Source organism: Bactrocera dorsalis, chromosome 3 (genome assembly GCF_023373825.1).
Source record: "Bactrocera dorsalis isolate Fly_Bdor chromosome 3, ASM2337382v1, whole genome shotgun sequence".
Taxonomy (NCBI): domain Eukaryota; kingdom Metazoa; phylum Arthropoda; class Insecta; order Diptera; family Tephritidae; genus Bactrocera; species Bactrocera dorsalis.
Genome location: NC_064305.1, coordinates 50,104,514 through 50,127,464, shown reverse-complemented (window position 1 = coordinate 50,127,464; position 22,951 = coordinate 50,104,514). Strand labels below are relative to the sequence as shown.

Here is a 22,951-nt window from a genome sequence, read left to right as displayed (position 1 = left end):
ACTTAAGTGGCATTTCCCATTCACCATGTGGCAACATTACGGTTTCCAGAATGTCTTTGTAAACGAACCGATCCATGGTACCATTAATACGATGAAGCGGCCCAAACCAGAAGCAGAAAAGCATTCCCAGACCATAACATAGCAACTATGCTTGACTGTTTGTAGGCAATAGAAATTTTTAAGACGCTTATTTCGTGGGCGTCGAACGAAACTCACACCATCACTTCGTACCAAATTAAATTTGAACTAATCACTAAAAAATTTAAAATAAGAACATATTTTCGCAAAAATTCAGAGCAGAAAGTATGCTCAGTAAATGTTCTAATTAATTGAAACTCAATACCGTTAGAAAAAGAAACAAACAAAGGAGAAAAGAAATGAACAATACAGAGTTGCAATTGTTTTGTCGCGGTGGATTTGCGTACATTTGAAATTGTTTTCAAATATAACCGGCAAAATAAAAAAAAGATCGCGATAAACGTTGCAAAATATGTCATTATAAGACAAAAAAAATGTAGAACGTCGGTTTAGTTGTTTTGTTTTGTCCGATACTGTAGGTATCATTTTATACACTAGCCACAATAGATAGGCTTTATTTGTTAAACCTTAACTAAGGATATGTAATTAAAAGCCTCCAACTAAACGATATAAAAAATTCATTATTTTCTCAAACTGCGAAACATATTTTATACGGACTAGAAGCATCAAGAAATATTTGAATGAGTTAGAGTTTCGCTGTCACACATGGTATATATTAAGGAAAGGTATGTAATTTGAGATGTGATTAGAATTGGTGCCTGTGGTTGTAATAAATCTAAAAAGCCAACATTATTAAGTTATTTTAAAAATGCTTTCTAAGGAACACCGTAATGGTGGGAAACTAGCTAATGTCGAATAGCAAAATGTGTTTGTGGATTGGTATTGAATTAATAACTGATTTCTGTTCAACAATTTTATTAATTCAAAAAACGTATTATGAGCATATCTTTGCTATTCATGGTAGTAAAAATAAATAATTTGATTTCGATTTGATTGTATCTCTAGTTGAAATATGAATAAGACATGTTAGTAAGCTTACGTATATATGTATATATGTAATTATATATTTATATATTCACCGCATACATAGTACTCATACATACATTTCCAAACAATTTTTTTTCCCAAAGCTGCACAAAATGGCGCGTGTTTCTCCCTCAATAGATATTGTATTTATATCAAGTTTACTTAGATTGCTAGACCTATGAAGCTCATAAAACTAAAATTAAAAGCATACTCCAACTGTTTCGCTTAGATCATTCGTGCACTTAGAAAAATGTATAAGCCTGAGTATAAAAATAACTTCACGACCAAATCAAATTGGATATATTATGCGATGTATGCATGTGCATATGGTATATGGTATAATTGATATGTAACTGAATACATACACATGTGCAATTTGTAAAGAAAATAAACACTTTCATATACAGTTATATATGAATATATACATATGTATATAAATGTATGCATATGAATGCTTGAATATTCACAGCAACAGACTCATCCGACTAGCCACGGTTGGCCTTAAACTTCATAGTTGACCTTCAACTTAACTCAACTGTTACGATAATAATTACTCCTGAATAACGCAGCAAATGTATACGTTTACCCTGCAGTGAAAGTTGTCTCTAAAATAGGAGTCGCGATTGAAGTCGCTCCATAAAAGTTTCCGACACATTCAAAAATTATTTTTTTTAGTTTAAAAAGTTCTTTACATGTTTGTATGCTTTAACGCAACCTTTTCGTGGTATTCAATTTCATCTACTTGTATTTATACATATAGAAATGTAGAGAGTTAAAAATACATACATATACGCACATATGTACATTAAAAACTGAAAAATGTCTTTTTATGAGGCTTACCTAGACTTGCCAAAACGCTCCACAATATTGAAAAGTAAAAAATCAGTGGCGAATATAGTTTTTTGTACTAAGTGAACTAGTTGTATTTTACCTTAAAACCAGTGCAAAAACAGTAATATATATATTGAGGGTAAAGATTTATTATAAATATATGCATATGCTGTTTTATCCCTTAAAACTGTTTGTATTTTTCATGCTTCGATAACTTAGTTTATTATTTGACCAACAATGAACTGTCGGCACCAATTTCCCGAATAATGAGCAAATAATTAGATGTGTATGTATATGTATACATAGTAATTTTATAATAATAAAAATTTACGAGTAAATCTTTTCTTAAACTGTTAAACTTCGACTATTGTCAGATGTTGCATATGTAATTTTAGTCGAATTTGTAATAAAGAAATACATTTTATAGGTTCGATATTACTAGGGCACAATCGATAGATACATATACATATACTCGTAATAAATATATACATATGTATAGAGAAAAATACTTTTAAAACATATGAAATTATAGTCCTTACCCAATAACGCGTCAAATATTGGTCGGTCTCCATATTCAATTTTCAGAAAATATGGCCCAATAGTACCGTCTGCATGCAAACCACTCCAAATTGTAAATTTTTTGAATACAAGGGAGTCTAAAGGGTCGGTCTCTTCAATATTGTTGCTTTTCGTTTATTTACGTACGCTTTAAGTGGGAAATGTCGTGAATTTGCTGCCTATAAAGCGACTTTTTAAAATAACTTCAGCATAATATTTGCAAAACACATAGTACTGAAAACTCGAGTAAATGCTAATTACATCTGTTCACCTTGTCAACTATCCCTGCCGGAAATTCTATACCTCTAAAAATACACCCTATATGTAAATATTTGATATGCCTGATACGTGCATACGCGAATGACACAAAAATAACTACACCTTATGACTGGCGCACACCAAAAAATAAAGACTTGACAGTGAGATATTTAGCAATGCTACTTTGTTGTGGAACACGCACTCATACATGAATAAACATATATTTATACTTTTATACCTGCAAAAACAGTTCATAAAGAACATACAGATATTTTTGTGTGTGAATCAGAATGCCGACATGACCTTTTAGTGCGCCATAAAGGCTGAATGAATATTTATCATTGTTAGATTTAACAGTAATGATAGCATGAAAATATCACAAAATACGGAAAAATGTACATGTATGTATGTATAAGTATGTGTAGAATATATTTGTGAAATTCAGTTCATAAAGGATAATTGTCAGTGAAGTAATCTTTCCTTATAAAGAAACAGAGCATATAAACAATAATATTGTATAAAGCGTCCAATTTAGTTGGAGAAAATTAAAAAAAAAAATACTATAAAGTTTACTTTTTTTATTGGTATCTTACAATGAACAAGCAAATTTCTATATACAAACAGATCAATTGAAAAGTCCCCAGCCTACAATAGTGAAAAACATTTTTTTGTTAAAATTCTCTTATTTCATCTAAATATCATCAAGGGTTATAGCGAACCCCAACAGAAAGAGAAAGTAATAGCTTGGGACCATATCTGAGAATACAGTTGATGGGAAAGCAATTTGAAACCTAATTCATGGATTTTGGCCATCCTTTTTTTTACTGAATTGGTGAAAGGCGCTTTCTTTTTCTTGAAATACGGCCGTTTTTTGAAAACATTCCTGATAATAATCTGTGTCCGATTACTTAGACCCGTTGGAACAGAAATTATCCAAGACCATCAACTCGCCCCTTTTTTTTTTTTTTTTTGCTCATACCCAAATATTCGTTGAGCGGGTATCTTTAGAATGTCTGCTATCCCCAAACAATTTCACTTTACGGTCATTTAAAATTTGATGTTTTCGTCGCTAACAACCTTTATGGGCGTCCACTGCGTTCACTATCTTTTTTGTTCATTTCACCACGTCTAAACTTAGCATACCAATCCTTGATAGTTCATTTTCCTGGGTCAGTGTCCGAAAATTCGCTAGGTAAATTTTTGCTTCAACCGTATTTTTTCCTTCAAAAAGCAATATTTTATCAACACTCGAAATTCGTTTTTACCCATTTTTTCACAATAACAAAAATTACTTCACTCAAAATTATATAATTCACAAACTAATGACCCTTTCGAAGGTCCGAGTAAACTAAAACCCATATGGATTTATTTCTAGTAGCGTCATCTATATGTCAGGCCGAGTTTTCAATTGATCTGTTATATATATAGTATAGTAATTTATATCTCAACGAAGATATCGAAAGCATTAACATCTTATGAGGATATCATCATCATGAGCTCCACAACCCGCTGCGAATCTTCGTTTATTGATTATGATGATATATGGTACATTTTATATTATGTATACAAATTAAACACCTTTTTTGTATGTCCACGCATTACGCCCGAACCACAGCACGGAAAGACGTGAAAATTTGCACGGGTATTCCTTTAGTTCTGGTCCTAATTGCAAAATCACCCTCAATCAAATTAAAAGGTGAATTTTTAATTTATACTTCGCGTGTTTTTCGAATTGGTAAATTTTTTTTCGGTAAGTTTGTAGTACTGTTAGTGTAAAAGACAACAATCGACTATACATCATAAAAAGCAATCATGAAATCTTAATCTGCATTTCAATAAGTAAAATGCCTTTATTTGCAGTTTGTTGCTTTGATTTTAAATTTTCTTCAAAGGCTGAGGCTATTAATTCAATATGTATGTATATGTATATACTGCTGTTTCATAATGCTGCTTTAAAACACAAAGTAAAATCAAGTTAAGAAAATTTTTAAGGAAAACCAAGTGACTTTACTGGTAGGTAGCGAAAAAGTTCTTTGTAAACATTGTTCATATAATATAATACAATATGTATTGTTGAATCTGATTTAACTTGTTGCACAGTTTTTGAAGGAACGCAAACACACCATCACATTTTTGTAGGGCACTCACTACTCGTTGTCAAAACATCATTCAATCAGAATCTTAAAAACACAATTTCTCGATAAGCATTTACAAAATAAGATAATATATTATAATTTAAATAGTTCGATATTTAGAAATCGTTTTGGATTTATTTACAGTTTAAGTATAGATTTCATGGAGTTCAATAAATCTAAAATTAAAATTTGTAATGAATATATTACGTTTTTCATTATTTAAAACAATAAGATACGTTTGATATTCTTATTAATACTTATAAATTTTTTCTCTAGATTCATCGAGTTGTTTAACCGAAATCTTATCTAATCAACGAGGAGCTATTCACAATTACCACAGTCTAAACATTCCGCTTGCAAACAGCGTATATAACTGAATGATGTTGCACTATAACTCAATGAGACGAAGTACAGCGAAGTGTCCAACTGCTAAACGAAGTCAGTCAACCACAGATAGCGTTAGATTATCATCAATCGAAGGATTGGCCTACAATATGCGATCCTGCCAACAGTGTTCAGTATTCATAGTTTTAGTCACCTTAGTAGCCTTAATTGGTATTGTTTCTCCCAACCCAGTGCAGACGACCACGCAAGCTGAGGTATGTATTTTTTATATTTTTATCAATAGTAAATAATAAGAACAGAGCTTTTTTCAATGAAGGACCAAAAATTCGAATTCTTATAAATTTCTAATTAGTCAATGTTCGTATATACTTAAGCAGAATAAATATCGGTTAAAATTAAGAATTCTGTTAAATATCCCGAGTAAATCCTTTTATTAAAATATTTTCAATTATATATTTAAAAACATAAGAATATACATATGTACCTCTTATAAATTAAATCTGAATTTGAAGTATGTAAAATGTGAGTAAAATAATCAGTGGCGTAACTAGCCTACGTTGCGCCTGGTGCGGATGATGAATTTTGCGCCCTTCATAGATTGTGCGCCGCGGGCCCCCCGTCATTCAAAAATCATACCTAAGATAAAAAAATTTTAAGGTATTTTTACTTTATAACGCGCGCAGTCAAAATAATTGTATTTTGAACCCTTTGTCACAAAAAAAATATTTTGTTTTTTTTTATTATTATTTATTATTATTATTTATATTTAATTTAATTGTTAATTTAAACAAACAACAGTTAGAAAAAATAAATCACAATATTTTCATAAACAAAACGACCGCTTTTAAAACAAAGAGAAACATTTTTAAAATGATTGTTAATTAAAAAAAAATTAACTACGTAACAATACCTATAGATCTATAAAGTAACATCTTATACACTACATTTTTGGTGAAATAGGAACTCTTAAAACAAGGAATTAAGCCAGTGAACACTTAAGCTACCTACGAACTAAAACTAATTTATAAAATAATTTTGCGAGATTTGCGAGATGCAAACTCATCAATGAGTAAATCGAAATTCAATTGTTTCGCAATAGAATTTTCAATTGATAAAATTCCTAACCCACTGCGCCTTTATTGGCCCATTGACGATCTTAAATATGTTTTTATCAGTTTTAGCTTACTGAAAGCTCTTTCAGTGCTCTCTTCCAGATCTTGCCGTTTAATTCGTCTTTTTCTTTTTTCCGGAAAGTGGTCGTCAATATCTATTTCTTGTGCAAGATCTTGGGCATCATTGAAATATTTTTCAAAAGATTCATTTCGTATTTCTTGGACCTGTTTTGTTAAACCTTCAATTATTTTTGAAGCAGTATCCAGTGTAATATCCTTGCTTTGGAGGGTTTTATTTATTCGATCTATAGCAGTTAAAATTTTGGACCAAATTTGCAAGAAACAAAGAAATTTGAAATCGATGCCGTTGATCAAACTTTGTGCACCAGAGATAGTCTCTGCATTAAAATTGTTAGACGTCAATGTATTTAGAGCACGCATTACTCCTTTAAGCTGGTGATATAAAGCATTTACCGCTTTGGCTTTGGAAGACCACCTAGTATCCGCATGACATTTTAAAGTTATTTGAATCTTCTCCAATGAAATATTCCAACGTATTGTTGATCCAGAAAATAAAGTAAATTTTCTCTGAACGGTCCCAAAAAAAGTTATTATGTCCGGTGTAACGCTGGCAACATGTACTCCTGCCAAGTGTAGACTATGTGCTGCACATGGCACAAATTGAGCATATTTATTAATTTCTTTAATTTTTGCTTGTACGCCGTTGTATTTCCCGCTCATATTGCTACCGTTATCATAGCCTTGTCCTCGAATATTGGATATATCTAATTCATCCGCTTCTATCTTGTCCAGAATAACTTTTGATAAACCCTCGCCGGTTTTCTGGTATGAATGTATAAAATCAATAAATCGTTCTTCAATAGTAACTACTCCTTTGGTAATTTTTACATATCTTATAATTTGAGACATCTGCTCGTTATGTGCAAATAATATTTGGCTGCTTTTACTTCCGCAATAATATGTTTTTTAACAGCACCACTCATTAAACTAATAATTTCATTCTGTATCAGCCGAGAAATATGTATATGATAACTGTCCCTTTTTGTGTGTTTCTATGTGATATTTTAACTCTGGATCGTATTTGGAAATCATATTAAGAGCACTTAAAAAAACTCCTGAACCGGACTCTCCCAATTTTTCATTGTGTCCCCTCAATGCTAAATTGTTTTCAGCGCAAAAAAGAACAATATTAATATGTATATTTAAAATATGTCTCCACTTCATTTTTTCCCGTTGTATAGCTGTTTGGAGTGCATTATCTATGGAAGAGGGAGATTTAACCCTCGTCGAGACCAACGGTCTGATACACTTAGTCGAGACCAATGGTGCTTGGCTAGGCCCCTATGTGTTTACATACATTTGTATGGAAATACGTGTTGTATTTACGCTCATATATGTACAATATATATAGATTTTTGAAATTTCTTACCTCTCAATTTGATTGAAATCAAATTGACCGCTTTGTTCACGCTTAGCGTAGCAAAAGCGTTCACAAAAAATGTAACATTTTGAGAAAAAATACATTTTTTCTTAACCTTTTAAAGCGCTCTAGCGGCTAAAGTATTTGACGTAGGTTGGTCAAATAAATTGCACCGGTTGGGTAATTTAAAGAGCTTTCAGGAAATGTATAATTCCAAGGCCCAATTGCCCCCAAGGCCCCACCGGGGGCGTGGCAATAAGCGAAAATGGGTTTTCACCATGTCCCCCCTTTGTTTCACTACAGTTGGGGAGGTATGGGGCCGGGGGAGATCAAAACCATTTTGCGAGTTAGTTCGCCCCTGGGGCTTTCAGGGAAGCCCTCAACCTTCCCTCTATCTCTACCAGGGGCGTCGCAATAGCGTTCACAAAAAATGTAACAGTTTGAGAAAAATACATTTTTTCTTAACCTTTAAAACGCTCTAGCGGCTAAAGTATTTGACCTAGATAAACATACAAACCAATTTGGACATGTAATGAACATGAAAACAGATAAATTAACCGTGCGAAGTGATAGAAACATTCCAAAGTTCATATATTTTCATACAAAACATATGGGGTCTAGCCAAGCACCATTGGTCTCGACTAAGGTGTAATATTATAACATCCTTTTTTCGTCCTTTTCGATACGATATCCTTGAATTTTTTTTTCTGAATTCTATAGACAATAAAATTCTAGGAAGCTACCTGGAAGCGCAAGTCGTTTGTTACACTCTATATATATTTAAATAACATTTAAAAACAAAATATGCCTGGCCAGACCCGTTGGTCTCGACGAGGGTTAATGCTCTTTTCTAATGTTTTCCACCGTATCACATTTTGTAAATGGCGCGATGAATGTTCGTGATCTGGAATTCTAGGACTTAAATGACGCCAGTTGGTAAATCCTTTTTCTGGATTAGCTATAGGCGGTGTATTTGGATTTGTTGAAAGATTTTCATTAAAAAGAATGCACGGAAAACAAAATACCGCTTGCCTTTTGCCACTATAAATTATCCGGGTCCTCTCCGTATATAGTCCATTGGATAATTTTCTTTTAAACCAGTCTCGAGAAAACGTCCTTTTGGCAGTATCATTGGAGGTCAAATCGGTTATATCCGTAGAAGAAAAATCAAAATGTTTACCCTGATCAGGGCCCTGTTCGACCAAAAAACATCGAGTTTGATCTATGATTGGGTACCAAGTAACAGGATCATTTCTATCGACCGTGACGGCTGTACTAGCAACTACGGTATCTAGATCCATAGCATCTTGAACATCGGGCTCATCATTTCCATGGGAAGTATTTGAGGCTTCATTGTCGTCATCCTGAACAATCGGATTATTTCGGTTATCATCCAGACATAGATTAAATGCTTCCGATACTTCCTGCGACGTAGATGGAATATTTGTAGAGTCAGTATCTGTTTTCTCTTCGCTATTAGATGTCAGATGGTCACTAGTTTAAGTCCATTTAAGTAATGTGTCGGTCATTTTTTACTCTTGGCTTCTTTTATTCTTTCCGAAACTCCGCGCCAGATGGTCTTTTTGATGACATTTTTAACAAAACCTTGGTTCTTAAATCTAAAACAAAACAAGAAAATCCCTGCATTTCTGATGGTGAACTTAGATTTGAAGATTGGTATTGTATATTATAGCACCGCGAGTGCGGCCAAAAAGAGTGACATTTTTTTTTTTTTTTATTCTGCTCGTGGAAAAACGTAAAAAAACGTCTTCGTATTTATTTATAATAAAGCAAGAACGCATTTTTTTACCTACTTTGCACCGCATAAAAATAAACTAACTACCTTATATTCGAAACTAAAATAAATTAGGGATATGTCTGACTTCGATAAAATATCTCAACAACAAAAATGTTACCGTCAAATAATAAAAGTTGTATTGAAGTTCCACGCAAATAACAGTAACTTAACGATAAACTTTTCTTAATAAATCTGTGAAATCGGCTATTAACCTGTTAACTAAACGCGAACAATGTAAAAATTCGCCTTTTTTAATGCGAATTTAGATAAGTTTCATTAATTTAATAATACTTATTTCTATTAAAAATAAGGAACAATGATGTAGTACTTACCAACTTATATAGAGCTTGTATTTTGTAATTTTCAACTAAATTTAACTTCCAAACACTAACCCGTCTGATTCTGATTCCACAAATAAAAAAGGATTTTAACTTGCTGTTTTAAAGCTAATGAGACAATACCTCCCATTGAGCTCAGTTGTGGCTATACCAGCGATTAAATGCGTTAAAAAAAATGATAATAAATTTGTACTTTAACTTTAGTTGCGAAAAGCGAACCGATTGTTGTTTGTTTTCAAAGTGGAGTATATTTTTGTCAAGTGACACATTAACAGAGTATTTTGTCACTGGAAAACGCCTATAAAATTAGGGATGTGGAATCTAGATCGATATTTTAATATTTTATGTAGTGTTCGGTGATATCGATTTTAAATTATGTTGAGTTTGTGTTGCAAAATAAGAGAAATATTTCCTTGTGATTGTGCCCCCGAGGGCTGCGCCCTGGTACGGGGGCACCACCTGCACCACCCTAGTTACGCCACTGAAAATAATAGCAATTTTCATGTATACCCGCCATTAAAGACACAACAAAAAAGATAAATCGGTACGAAAGTTCTCGGAAATGCTCATTCATTATAAATACATACATTTGTACTTTATGTACATACATATGTATGTATTTTTCTAATCAATGCAATTCGCTTGAAAAAATTCCATCAATTAAAAAAACTTACAAACGTGCATATTCTTAATCACGCATGTGATTTAATTATTATTTACAATATAAATGATTTAGAAAGGAATATAGAATTTATATTGTTATTAAGTTCTTACAATCAAGCTAGGAAAAAAGATATTATCTCCACAGCTCTCATAAATATCTATATACAGTGGCGGACAAAAGTCTACATACACCCCCTGTTTTCTTCGATGTGAGAGTACAAAAACTTTTTAGAAAAATGTGTTGATACAGTTTTATTCTAATCTTCTTTCTAATAACAACAAACTTAAAAATAACTGCTTGAAGATGCCGTGGCATTGATTCTGCTAAATTTGTCAACGCTGCAGATGTAATGCTGTTCTAAGGTTCCAATATGCGCTCTTAGAGTACAGCAGAGCCAGAAATTTGGTTCTTTCTAATTCTACGCTCCAAAATCTCCCAGACATGTTCAATAATATTCATATTTGGACTTTGAGGTGGTGTATTTAATTGCCTTGGAGTATAATAAAGCAACCAGTCCTTAACAATTTGCGCCGCATGTATCGGACCGTTATCTTGTTGAAATATCCAACCGGAACCGAGCCCTTAATTATCCACCAAAGGCTTCAAATTATGTTCCAACAGAGACTTATACTTATAACCGTCCATTTCATCTTCAATAAAGTCAGACTTTCTAACTCCAGAGGCCGCAACAGCTCCCCAAACCATTACGCTGCCGCCACCGAGCTTCACAATTGATACTACGTTCTGCGGTTCAAGCGTGGAGTTAGTTTTCCTTCAAATTTTAGCCCTTTCATCACTACCAGAAAGGGTGAATTTAGAATCATCTGTAAATGAAACTTTTTTTCCAAAAATCCATTTCCTTTTCTTTGTGTTTTTTGGCGAACTTTAAACGAAGTTTCCGGTTTTTTCATAAAAAAAAAGGTTTCTTCCGTGGTGTTCTACTGTGGAATCCGTTATCGTTTAGAGTTTTTTTTTATTGTTTTTGGTTGGATACTCATTTGTGACGTACTTACTATGCGTTCGGCTATATTTGGAGCATTTACTTTTGGATTTTGGTCTACTTCGTTGAGAATCAGGCTGACGTCTCTACGAGATTGTTTTTTTTGGCGTCCACTGCGCGGTTTATTTTCGTTGGAACCATTATTTTTAAAGTTTTTTAGAATTGTCTGTACTGTTGCTTGACTCAAGTTTAAAATTTTAGAAATTTCACCATATGATTTTTTTTCTTTTCTTTCTTTTATCACCAAATTTCTTACATCAATTGATATTTCATTTCGCGGAGCCATTATAGCTATTGAAGTGTTTAAACCACAACTAAATTCAATAAATATCAAACAATAAACATATCGAAATAAAAGAAAAAGGCTAACGTTACCTTACTGTTAATATAACAATGTACAAAGTATGAGATTTGAACTGTATGTAGACTTTTGTCAAAGCAATTTCTGAGTTTTTCTTCCATAAATTTATTGCTTTATCTTAAATAATGAATTTTTTTAGTTAATTTTTATTATAATAAATATTAGAATAAAACTGTATAAATACATTTTTCTAAAAACTTTTTGTACTCTCATATCAATGAAAATAGGGGGTGTATGTAGACTTTTGTCCGCCACTGTATATGTACATAAGTACAATTATCCAGAGTAGTATAGTTTAAGTGACACATACAATTTAAGTTTTGCACAATGGTACATAAAATACATACCAAACGAACTCTAACTAAGAGCAAAAAGTTATTTTGATCAAGTTTTTTTAAATTTATAAAAAATACATATCTTGGCTCTTGACTATTGTGCAATCTTTTGAAATAAGATCCCAATCCCGGAATAGTGCGTTTTTGGTAGAAAGCAACTATTTGATAACAACGCATCTTTGTTTTTATGTCATATTTTTTGTTTCCCCTTCAAAACCAGACAAATTGAACTTATTTTTATTACTAAATAAGACTTTAATTAAAAACTTAAAACTAGTTTTTGTTTATTAATTGCATTAATAAAGGGTTTCTTCTTGGGTACGCGACTATGAAATCTACTATTTCTCAAAGACTTTCGTACAGTTTCTGGATGCACTGAAGCTTCCGAGTTTTGCAAGGTTTTGGAAATTTCTACAGCCAAAATCGGAAATATTCCTCAATTTTTACCAAATTTGAATCTTTACTCGGAAATATTCCTCAATTTTTACCAAATTTGAATCTTTACTCGTGATTGTATACTTTTCGTTAATTTATAGTTGCGAGTTGTTATTTGAAGGAATGACTTTGAACATTCTACTAAGTTTCCCTTTCTCACTTATAGAGTTTTTAGGTCTATAACAACTTACAACTAGTTGTTGTAATTCAACACTAATTTCTTTATTCATTTTAAATATATTTAAAGTATAAAACGCCTATTTACAAATAGCAATTGTAAAGACGCTTGAGTTCGCTGATAATGAAGGTTGAATATGTAACCCCTTTTGTATGTATTTTGAATACAACTTTTATAACAAAGTCTTTAACAATTGGAGTACTCACAACCAGTCATAAAGCATCGTAAAATCATAAAATTATAAATTTTTACACTGGTTTAAAAAAATTGTTGTTGGATTACGTACAACAATTGGTTTACACATTATCGTTATATCTTATATCTTTATGAGACTATGTAAAATCCATAAATATAGAAAAATTTACAAAAAAAATGTCAAAATATCTTTTTTCACTTAATTAGAGTTTGTTTGGCATGTGTTTTGTTGTTCCATTGAGCAAAGATGGCTCAGAACTGTAGTTTTCAAGGGGTATGTAGACTTTACTGGGCGACTGAAAGCGCTTCACAAACTACGCCTCTTTTTAAATATTCTTATATGAGAGTTGGATTGGTGTGGTCTAATCTTGTTACTAACTTCATTTTCTGAATACTAACTTTTTAATATATATGTATCTTATTTTCTTAGTGCTCTCATATTGGAAGTAAAGAGAACGAAATTAGAATAGCATTTCATTAATACATTAACCTATCATTGCATTATAATACATTAATGCATTAGAGAAATAATTCAATTGCTACAATTATCGTAACAAAAAAACATATACATATACATACGTATGTACAATAAGCAATAACAATACCCTTAGTTATGTACATATGTATATAGTATTAGCTTCCAACAAAGAACTTAATGATTATTCCAACGGAAATTTCGTGCTTCCAGAATTAAAAAAAAAAAACAAGACTATTAAATGTAACTACTGACTTCTTGAAAATACTTTCCACTAGTTATTTTTTAATTGCAATTCATCACAAATCAATTAAAATACACACAACAAGGTTTGCATACATACATATGCATGTATATACAGTGAACACAAATAAAACTTGACTTGCATTGACTTTGAAGGGATTTTTCTTTTGAGCTATTTATTTCAGCTTTTAAACTGCAACTAACATTAACAATATGACCATTTTAAATAATTTTTTTTATTAAAAAAAGTTGAACAATAAATCAATTTAATGTTATCGATTGCAAAAAAATAAACTCACTTTTGAGCAGCCAAAAAAAAACTTGGGCCCTTACGTTGGTAACACTTTAAGCGCCGTTATCAAGAAGGTCCGTTATTCTTGTTTGGTATTATTTGAATATGGTGAAAATGTACTTTTTGGTATGCGGTATTATTGTATTAAAAAAAAACACATACTGTTCAGTATACGATCGTATTATTGCTAAATGAAAAGGATTGGTGGAGTTAGAAGACTTGATGGTAGTAGTAGAATACCCAAAAAAGTGTGCATGACGGTAAAGTTGTTCGAAGTGTCAAAAGGCACCTCAAAATATCCGCTGTCGCTAACGCCAATGAGTTGAAGGAAGCTAACATTGCAAAATTTTAGACCATTAATGCCACGAAACCAACGGCGCTTGTCGAAGAGAAACGTTAGTCAGTCAATAAGTCAATGGCTTATAATATACTCAGTAAGGCTGGTTGACGAGATTCATGGGCGCCGATAAGGCTAAGTTTAGAATAAAATAATGTCTGTTAGCCTTATCAGCGTTCATGAATCCCCACAACCGGAGAGAGGCTAGGCTTTCTGAGTATGTTATACATATGTTGCAGCACTATAAATATATATTTATTTTTTGAGTCAAAAATGTAAATTCCGCGTTCTCGACTTAAATTGTTTTGTCAATCAAGTACTTCTAATTGCGCAAACTGAGAATACAGCACGATTCGGTCACACCCGAGATTTTTATTTTTTTACACGATGCTGAACTTAAATCACGAATATAATATAAGATAGAACGCAATGATTTTTTTCATGGTTCTCCAAATGCTTATGTACATCTATAAATTTCAACTATGTATGTATATATTGCTGGGCATTTCTCGTAAACGAGTGCAATGATTCGGTGAGGCACGTCAGCCTTATTGTTTTCTATGCATCTTATCCCTAGGTGTTTTACTTCTTATTAGAAGTTTACTTCGCCCAATACAATTTTCAATTTTCTCCTAATAAAATTAAAAGTAAAATAATTATCTTAAAATTAATATTCCTTTATAGAGCAAGGGAGTACCTAATATTACGACTTATAATTTCATATACTAAGTTTAAATCAAAAGTATACCGATTTGGATAATAATCCAAAGTTATAATCTAATTGTAATTGGAAAATTTATACCTCGAAATTTTAAACTGTGCACAATTATGTGTTTTTTTATTTTTTTTCAGAAAATTGTCTGCAATAACTTGACTCCAACCTTAAATTTCATATTAATAACAACATCTGAAAAGGCAAGGTGCCCGTACTTTTTTAAAACGACCAGACTGATTTTTTTTTTTTTGTATATGTATTGCTCCACATCAGGGGCGGATCCAGATTACAATTTTTGGGGTCAACTATATATTTGTACTTCATTTTTAAAACTGTAGGCTGACTATAATTTTATTTTTGATACGTATTTCAACATTTATTTTACAGCATAAAATCAATACGGAGTTTGCGCATTTTACTAATTCTTTCTATTACTTCTTCTGCAATGTCGAAGTTTATGTTGAGTAGAGCTAAGCTGTTTAATCTTTTCTGGAGCATCGTTGTTCTGAGCTAAGTTTTGATTTGGCGGAAAGAAGAAAATGATGGTTCAGGGCTAGCATTTGTAGCTGGCAAAGTGCAAAGTACGTAAAGAAGAGTATGAATCGTCAGATTCATCGAGAGTGTTGAGGGTTTTCTAAGTCAGAAAGCACTTGAGTTCTCGTAGTCATTTACATCTTTCTTTGTTGTTGCCAAAGCGTTACTTCCGCTTTGAGCTTAAATTTTTACAGTTCCTGGTTTCTTAGCAAGATTTTCCCAGAACGTCTGACTAGGCATTCAATGAGTACAGTTTTATCTTTTACTTCTCAGTTTAGGTTTAATTTTGGTATCAGCTGACTGAAATTGAAACTTTCAAGAACTTCATCGCAAAAGCGCGTTTTTAAATCTTGCATTACCGCGCCAAAGAGTGGAATGTACGCAGATACCCTGTGAAATTCTGCACAGCTTTGAGATGGGTGATTGTTTCGATGACTCTGACGACAACATCTTCTGGGTTTTTTTCACTTTAACATCTAATTCTTAGCCATCTTAAAAAAACTCTATTAACCAATGTTCCAAATTACACTAAGTGCTGCGTCAGTGACAAAACATATCTGAAATGTCAAGAATAAACTCGAAGTTGCAAAGTATGATGACCGAATTCAACGCTTTAACAGCAGTCATTCTATTCTTCCATTCGCTTATTTTTGTCACTGCTTGAACGATTTCTGGAAGGGCGATTGTTAATTGAAGAATGGCACCATATCTTTGTATCCACCTTGTCTCACAAAGCTGCATAATTTGTTTGCCCAAGAATTAAGTGTTTTAGCTTCGGTCTTGAAAGTTGGAAAAACGTTGTAACCTCTCTAAATATTTCACATATCTTTTTAATCAAAGAAATTTAAACAGATTTCGAAATGCTGCTGTTCAATTTATGGGAAAAGATGGTGTCATCTCAGCGTTTTTGTATTTCCCTCCAAATCCACGATCCACGATCTTCCAACATAACAATAAAACCATCAGTGCCTATTGCAACACATCCAGCCCCATATCTTTAATCTCTTTCAAAACTAGCTGTCCTAACGCAGCTCCGGTGAGTGGAATCTCCTCGTGGAAAGCGCATGGCATAAATATTTTCATTCCCCGGTTAATCAACAATATTCCCTGGTTAATCATGTTAACAAAGCAGATCCCTTTAGATAAAATCAAAGCAATGTTAATATTTCACGGGGTGAATTCCATCTTTTTATGTTCTCTAGCTCAGAGCTGTAGCTCCAACGCGGTGAGAGAGAGATAGAGAGATCTCAACGACTATCTGTTTTAATGAGAATGCGTAAATACACTTATTTTGAATTGAATCCTCATTGGGTAAATAAAAGATATTAGTAACTCAAAGTCCTTTCCGTCGCGTAGTATCACTTATGATGGGAAAACAGTAACTTATGTATATAATAAACTATTTTCGGTAATTTCGATAATAATGAATGTTTAATTTTTGATTTTTTTGACTATAACTTTTATCCTTTAGGGGGGAACTCTCTCACAGAAGCTAGTTTTAATTTAGCGCTCCTTTTTCATGCTATTTATTTGCTTGATATGTATGTTCTATATTTTCTCTACGTGAGAATCTTCTATCCAATAAATGCAAAGATAAGTTACATCATTTTCTTGTGGTATAAAAATGTTATTCAATTACAATCTACTGGCATACTTTTGGTCTCAGTGGCATAAGGCTATGTCATCCGCACAAGTAGATGTCAGTACATTTTTACCTGTAGAAATACTTATATACCATATACCATTATCGTGTCCTGATGACTTTTTTGAAATCAGCTCATTTATTTTTTTAGTTCCAAAAGTTGAGATCTTTATAAACAAGAGCGTTAGCGGTATCGGGCAAAATGAATAGCTTAAAATCTTTTTTTGGCAGTTTCGATTTTCTAGGTGGTTTTCGAAGCGAATTTTCATACAGCGAACTACAATTGGAGCTGACAAAAGGCAGCGATTTACCTGACTTTCAATAATATGAGCATTATAAGTTCACAATAATACATAATCGTTGGCCATGGTACACATGAAATACTACAATAAAATATCATTGCAGTGAAATTAGATATACATATGTACGTGTATATATATATTTGTATATGTAATATTGTTTACGAGTAAAGGCGAAAACGCTATTGCCGGTAGAAGAATCCAAGGGATTGTACTTTGGATTTAATTTTGAAAATAATTGATACAAATATTTGTCAATAGAAAAAGTAATGAAATTTCGATTGGCATTTTACACAAAATTATACGTTTTGTGGTTCAGGAATTACGTCAGAGAAAATGTGACATACTTACGTATAATTTTTATATAGTATGTACATATGTATAGAAGTTATACATATATGTATGTACAAGGTCTGGCGCAAAAGAAACAGAACTTTTTAAATATAACTGTTTCTGGTCGCGCCACCTATTGGTGGGTAAATGAAATAAAAGGTTTGATCTCTTGTTGACATTTCGTAAAAATTTTAAGACAATTGGATAACTACAATCGATATTATCGATCAAAAAGTGACAGCAGCTTTTGGTCATCGGTCGTAAAATGCATTTTGAACAAAGAGCAAATATTAAATTTTGTTTTAAACTTGGGAAAACGTTTACTGAAACATTTCAAATGATGAAAAAAGTTTATGGTGATCAGTGCCTATCCCATAGTAATGTGCATGAGTGGTTTAAGCGATTCCAAGAAGGTCGTGAGGACGAGAGCCATCACCGAAAATAAGTCGTCTTCAGAAGTCAAAAATAAAGACAATGCTGATTTGTTTTTACGATTCCGAGGGTATTGTACACCGAGAGTTCGTCCCACCTGGCCAAACGATTAATGCTGTGTTTTACCTTGGTGTTATGAAGCGTCTTTTGTCACGCATTCATCGTACTCGACCACAATACCGTGAGGCAGGGTCCTGGCGCCTGTTGCACAATAATGTGCCGTGTCAACGGTCGACGCTTGTCACTGATTTTTTTACAAAAAACTTCATATTAACCATTAATCACTCACCTTACTCACCTGATCCGGCACCCTGTGATTTTTACCTATTTGGAAAACTTCATTTTCCCATGAAAGGACACTGGTTTCAGGACATTTCAGCTTTCCAAAAGGCGACGACCGATATTCTCAAGAGCATTCCGAAAAATGACCTTAAACACTCATTTGAAATGCTAATTGACCGGGCTAAACGCTGTATCGAAGCACAAGGAAACTACTTTGAAGAAAAAAATATAACTTTTGAAAAATATTAATTTTTTGTTTTTTTTTTAACAGTCCTGTTTCTTTTGCGACAGACCTTGTATATTTATGGATCTCTAAATATATTAAGTGAAAAATATATGAGCAATATCACCTACTATGTGTATAAACCGAGTGTCTTTTTATAAACATTGTAAGACTGCATTTAAAAAGAAAGTTAAAATATGACTATAAACCTGCCAATGGTTAGAGTTTGGCTAAAACCGTTACATAAGCCCTCTGTACATACATATATGTATGTATGTAAGTGAGAATGCGTATATGTACGTATGTAAGCACGTAATTTGCACAATATATACAATATACTTACATTAGAGAGATTACAAATATTGGCGTGTTACACGCAACGTACAAGGACATATATAAATTTATACGAATATATAGTAATATATTTATATAGTAAATAGTTGGCATACATATGTATACACATTAATGGTATGTACATACATATATACCCATTCTGTTTCCACCTTTATATACCCTGAATAAGATATTTTAAGTTTGTCACGAAGTTACCCAGAAAGAAACGTCTAAAATTTTACACAAGTTGTTTTCTCTCTAAGAAGTTTAACCTGTCGCCTCCAATATTGCACAACTACATATATGATATACAAACTGATCGATATAAATCAAACCCTTGGCCAGTTACGTATTCAGGCTTATCATATGTATGCACCAGAGACCTGCATTAAGTATGATCGATCCGGTTTGATCAGCCTCGCTCAAAACGGTCACAACTTAGCACAGCGGTTCGCAACAAAATTGTTCGATCGAGTTTCGTGCTCAAAACGAAGGAGTTCGATCAATTGATTTGATTGCTCTGCTTACTGATTGAAACTGATTGTTCGGTTCCGGTATGATGATTGGAAATGATTGTACAGAAAAACACGATCAAGTCCAATGATGCACGAAAACTCATACATCGATCAAGTGTGCGTTTGAATTGATTGTGATTGAACCAATCAGATCGAGAATTGCCCTGCAAATATGTATGTGCATAGTTTGTGTGTACATATTTGTGTGTTTTAACGGAAACAAGTTGCGATGCATAAAATCCAAAGCATGCATATATTTCTTCATTTTTAACGCTTAAAACTAAAATTCAATTAATGCTTAAAATTAATAAACAAAGGTAATGCTTAAAATAATAGGGAACACAAATTTCAAATTTTTATCACTTCTTCATTGAGATCAACAAAAACTTAAAATTAAAAGAAGGTAATAAACTTGGTTTCTTAATCGCTAAAACTTTTAAAAAATGAATTTAAAAACAATAAATTATCAACTGAACATGGTCCGAGCTTATTTCTTTTTTCAGTTATAATATTTCCAGCTAAAGAAAAAGAACGCTCAGCGACTGCGCTGCTGGCAGGAACCACCCGATATGATCAAACGGTATGATTGTGATCGATCGGAATGCAAGCAGCATTCTCGAACATTCTTTGCTGCTCACACAAGGCTCACTCGAGAAAAATCATTACGAAACAAGCAACAGTGATTGAAACTGATTGTACCCTTTGAGCACGCTCGTTTACGATCATTCATTTTTGTTGAAGCAAAGTTTTCCGTCACAAAAAATCTGAGTCAATGATCGGGTATGATTGAAAAAATTGTGATCGTTGCAGCTCTCTGGTATGCACGTATAGTTAATATAAGAAAAGCACCTGTGAAGGGTATTCGGTCAAACTTAAAGAAAGATTCATATATGTATATGTAAGTATTTTTATACTCTTGCAACAAGTTGCTATAGAGTATTATAATTTTTTTAACCTAACAGTTGTACGTATCACCTAAACCAGGGATGGGCATATTAGCCCTCAGTGGCATTTTGCCCGTGCGGGCACGAGTGCACATTTTGAGGGCTTGGTGAGGGGATCATCGCGGGCAAACATGAAGAGGGAAGTGAGAGCAACGTACCACTCCATATTTACAAATGAGAGCGCACGCATATGTACATATATGGGAAGTTGCACTGTGGGTAATAATTATAAAATTGCCTAATAATTTTAAATTTCTTTGTAACTACTATAAATTTATAAAATAAGAGAAATAACAAAAAGTATAATAAATATTTGATTTTAGTAATCATTTTTTTTAATATGTCTTTATATCAGCATTTAATTTTGTTTATTTGAAATAATAAATTATATGTTTGGTTTAATCTCATTTGCTATAGCTACACGCATTATTGTACCAAAATTTAAATCAGATAACCTGCTTCTTATTTTAGATATAATTTTCGAAGCAAAAAGTTTCAAACCAGGTTATTTCTTTAAACTTCCTTATAAAAAGTAATTTCAATAATAACTTCAATTTATGAACCACTGTTTCTTCAAACACATGTGACCAAATGAATCTTATGAGAGCGCAATGTAAATAATTACCCAACAACCCTTCTACCACCCGCCAATCGTAGAATTTTCAACGACTTTAGGTTTTCCGCAGGGTTGCCAGGCTCGATATATTGTAGTAATTATAAAAATTGTCTTCAATATATTTGAAATTTTCTTAAAATAACTCAAATTCAGATTCGAATGCTGTTATTTACAAATATATAAACTAATTTTAATGGTTTGATTTCAGTTTTGATATTTTATATTATGAAAAGTTATAATTGAAAACTTAGATATGTACAAAACTACATATGCGTATTGAATAATGGCAACAATGTTCGAATGAAAACGAGAACAAAACGCTTGCAGCTCGTAGCGAAGTGAGAAGATGTTTCTGCCATGTATTCTATTTGTGTGCATAGCCACTCTCAATCAATAATGCCATACCGCGCAAATATATTTTTATTTGATGATTTCTTATATTTTTGAAAATATGTGTTACCCTTTCTACATTTAGCGCATATTATTATTTTAATACATTTCCAGAGGCAACTTAGATTTTTAAAATTTAACAAAAAAATTATAGAAAAAAACCTCAATTCATTGAATATTTTGATAAAACATCCAAACAGAAAATATCACAAATCATATATTTATATAAGCATTTTCATTAAATGGAACTGCAATATGTTTAAACACAATATATATAATGGGCACAAGTATCTTTTCTTTTTTATATATGCAGATATGCATATCTACGTGTAAAAGCCCACAATTTGAGAAAAGTTTTCCCAATTGTAACTAAAATGAATTTCTACAACTGGCATCACCACCATTAACTGATCTTTCACATGTATAATAGTGTGAACAAAATAGGAACAACAATAAGATGTTGTGAAGTTTTAAAATATGCTGTTTTCTTATTAAATAAAATTGGTTTTAGATACAAGTATAACATACATATATATTTTTTTCCTAACAGTGATTAGAATTTCCAGTATGCAAGGGTAAATTAGCAAAATAACAGATATTAATGCGAATCTCTAAAACGTGCAAATTATGTTTGCCTCTTTTTGTTCACACAACTGCACAATTCCGATATGAAGTAAACTTCCGCTCTTAAATTTGTGTACAATGTCAGTATTGCCGCAACCACTCTGCCAGGGAAAATAATACTATGATGCATCACATTACAAAACGTTTCATCAAATACTATTAAATTTCATAAATTTATTTTCATTGCTTAACATTTTTTATAAGTGGTCTTGAACGATGCAACAAATCCCTCCGTTTTCATATTTTTTTGGTAAGATTTCAGTCTGGCCATCGATCGTTTCCAATTGCTAAACGTCAAAACCTCCTCAATCCAGTCAACTGTCAAAGTTTAGGTGGTTTTGACGTTTAGCAATTATTCTCTCACTTCCAGTGAGAGAGGAGTTGGACATCTCATTATCTCTGCACTCTGCGATGAACATTGAGTTACGGAGGAGTGTAATTGATTTTTTTCGCAACTTGTTATGCCCTTCTCTCCGTAAATTGATATTCCCCTCATCTAGCCCCCGTGCGCACTTTGTGGGCTAAAAATGTGCCCATCCCTGACCTAAACCTAATCGAGATAGATATAGAGCTAAATGTATAAGTATAAATGATCAGGGTGACGAGATTTGAAATACGGTTGATGTAACTTGAGTAAAAATTGAGATATCTTGATGAGTTGGTAATCGGACCA

The 22,951-nt window shown here is 32.5% G+C and overlaps 1 protein-coding gene across 10 annotated transcripts in view; it reads left to right on the top strand.

Annotated features, from left to right (window-relative positions):
- Positions 1 to 22,951, top strand: part of LOC105230249 (matrix metalloproteinase-14) — a 77,215-nt gene that overhangs the window by 36,487 nt on the left and 17,777 nt on the right. For all 10 annotated transcript variants that reach the window (XR_007422128.1, XR_007422130.1, XR_007422129.1 and 7 more), the window contains exon 2: positions 5,124 to 5,446. Coding sequence is in view for 6 of the 10 variants with exons in the window: in XM_049451272.1 (XP_049307229.1) it covers positions 5,225 to 5,446 (222 nt within the window). In the remaining 4 variants the exon portion in view is untranslated. The remainder of the gene's footprint in view (positions 1 to 5,123; positions 5,447 to 22,951) is intronic.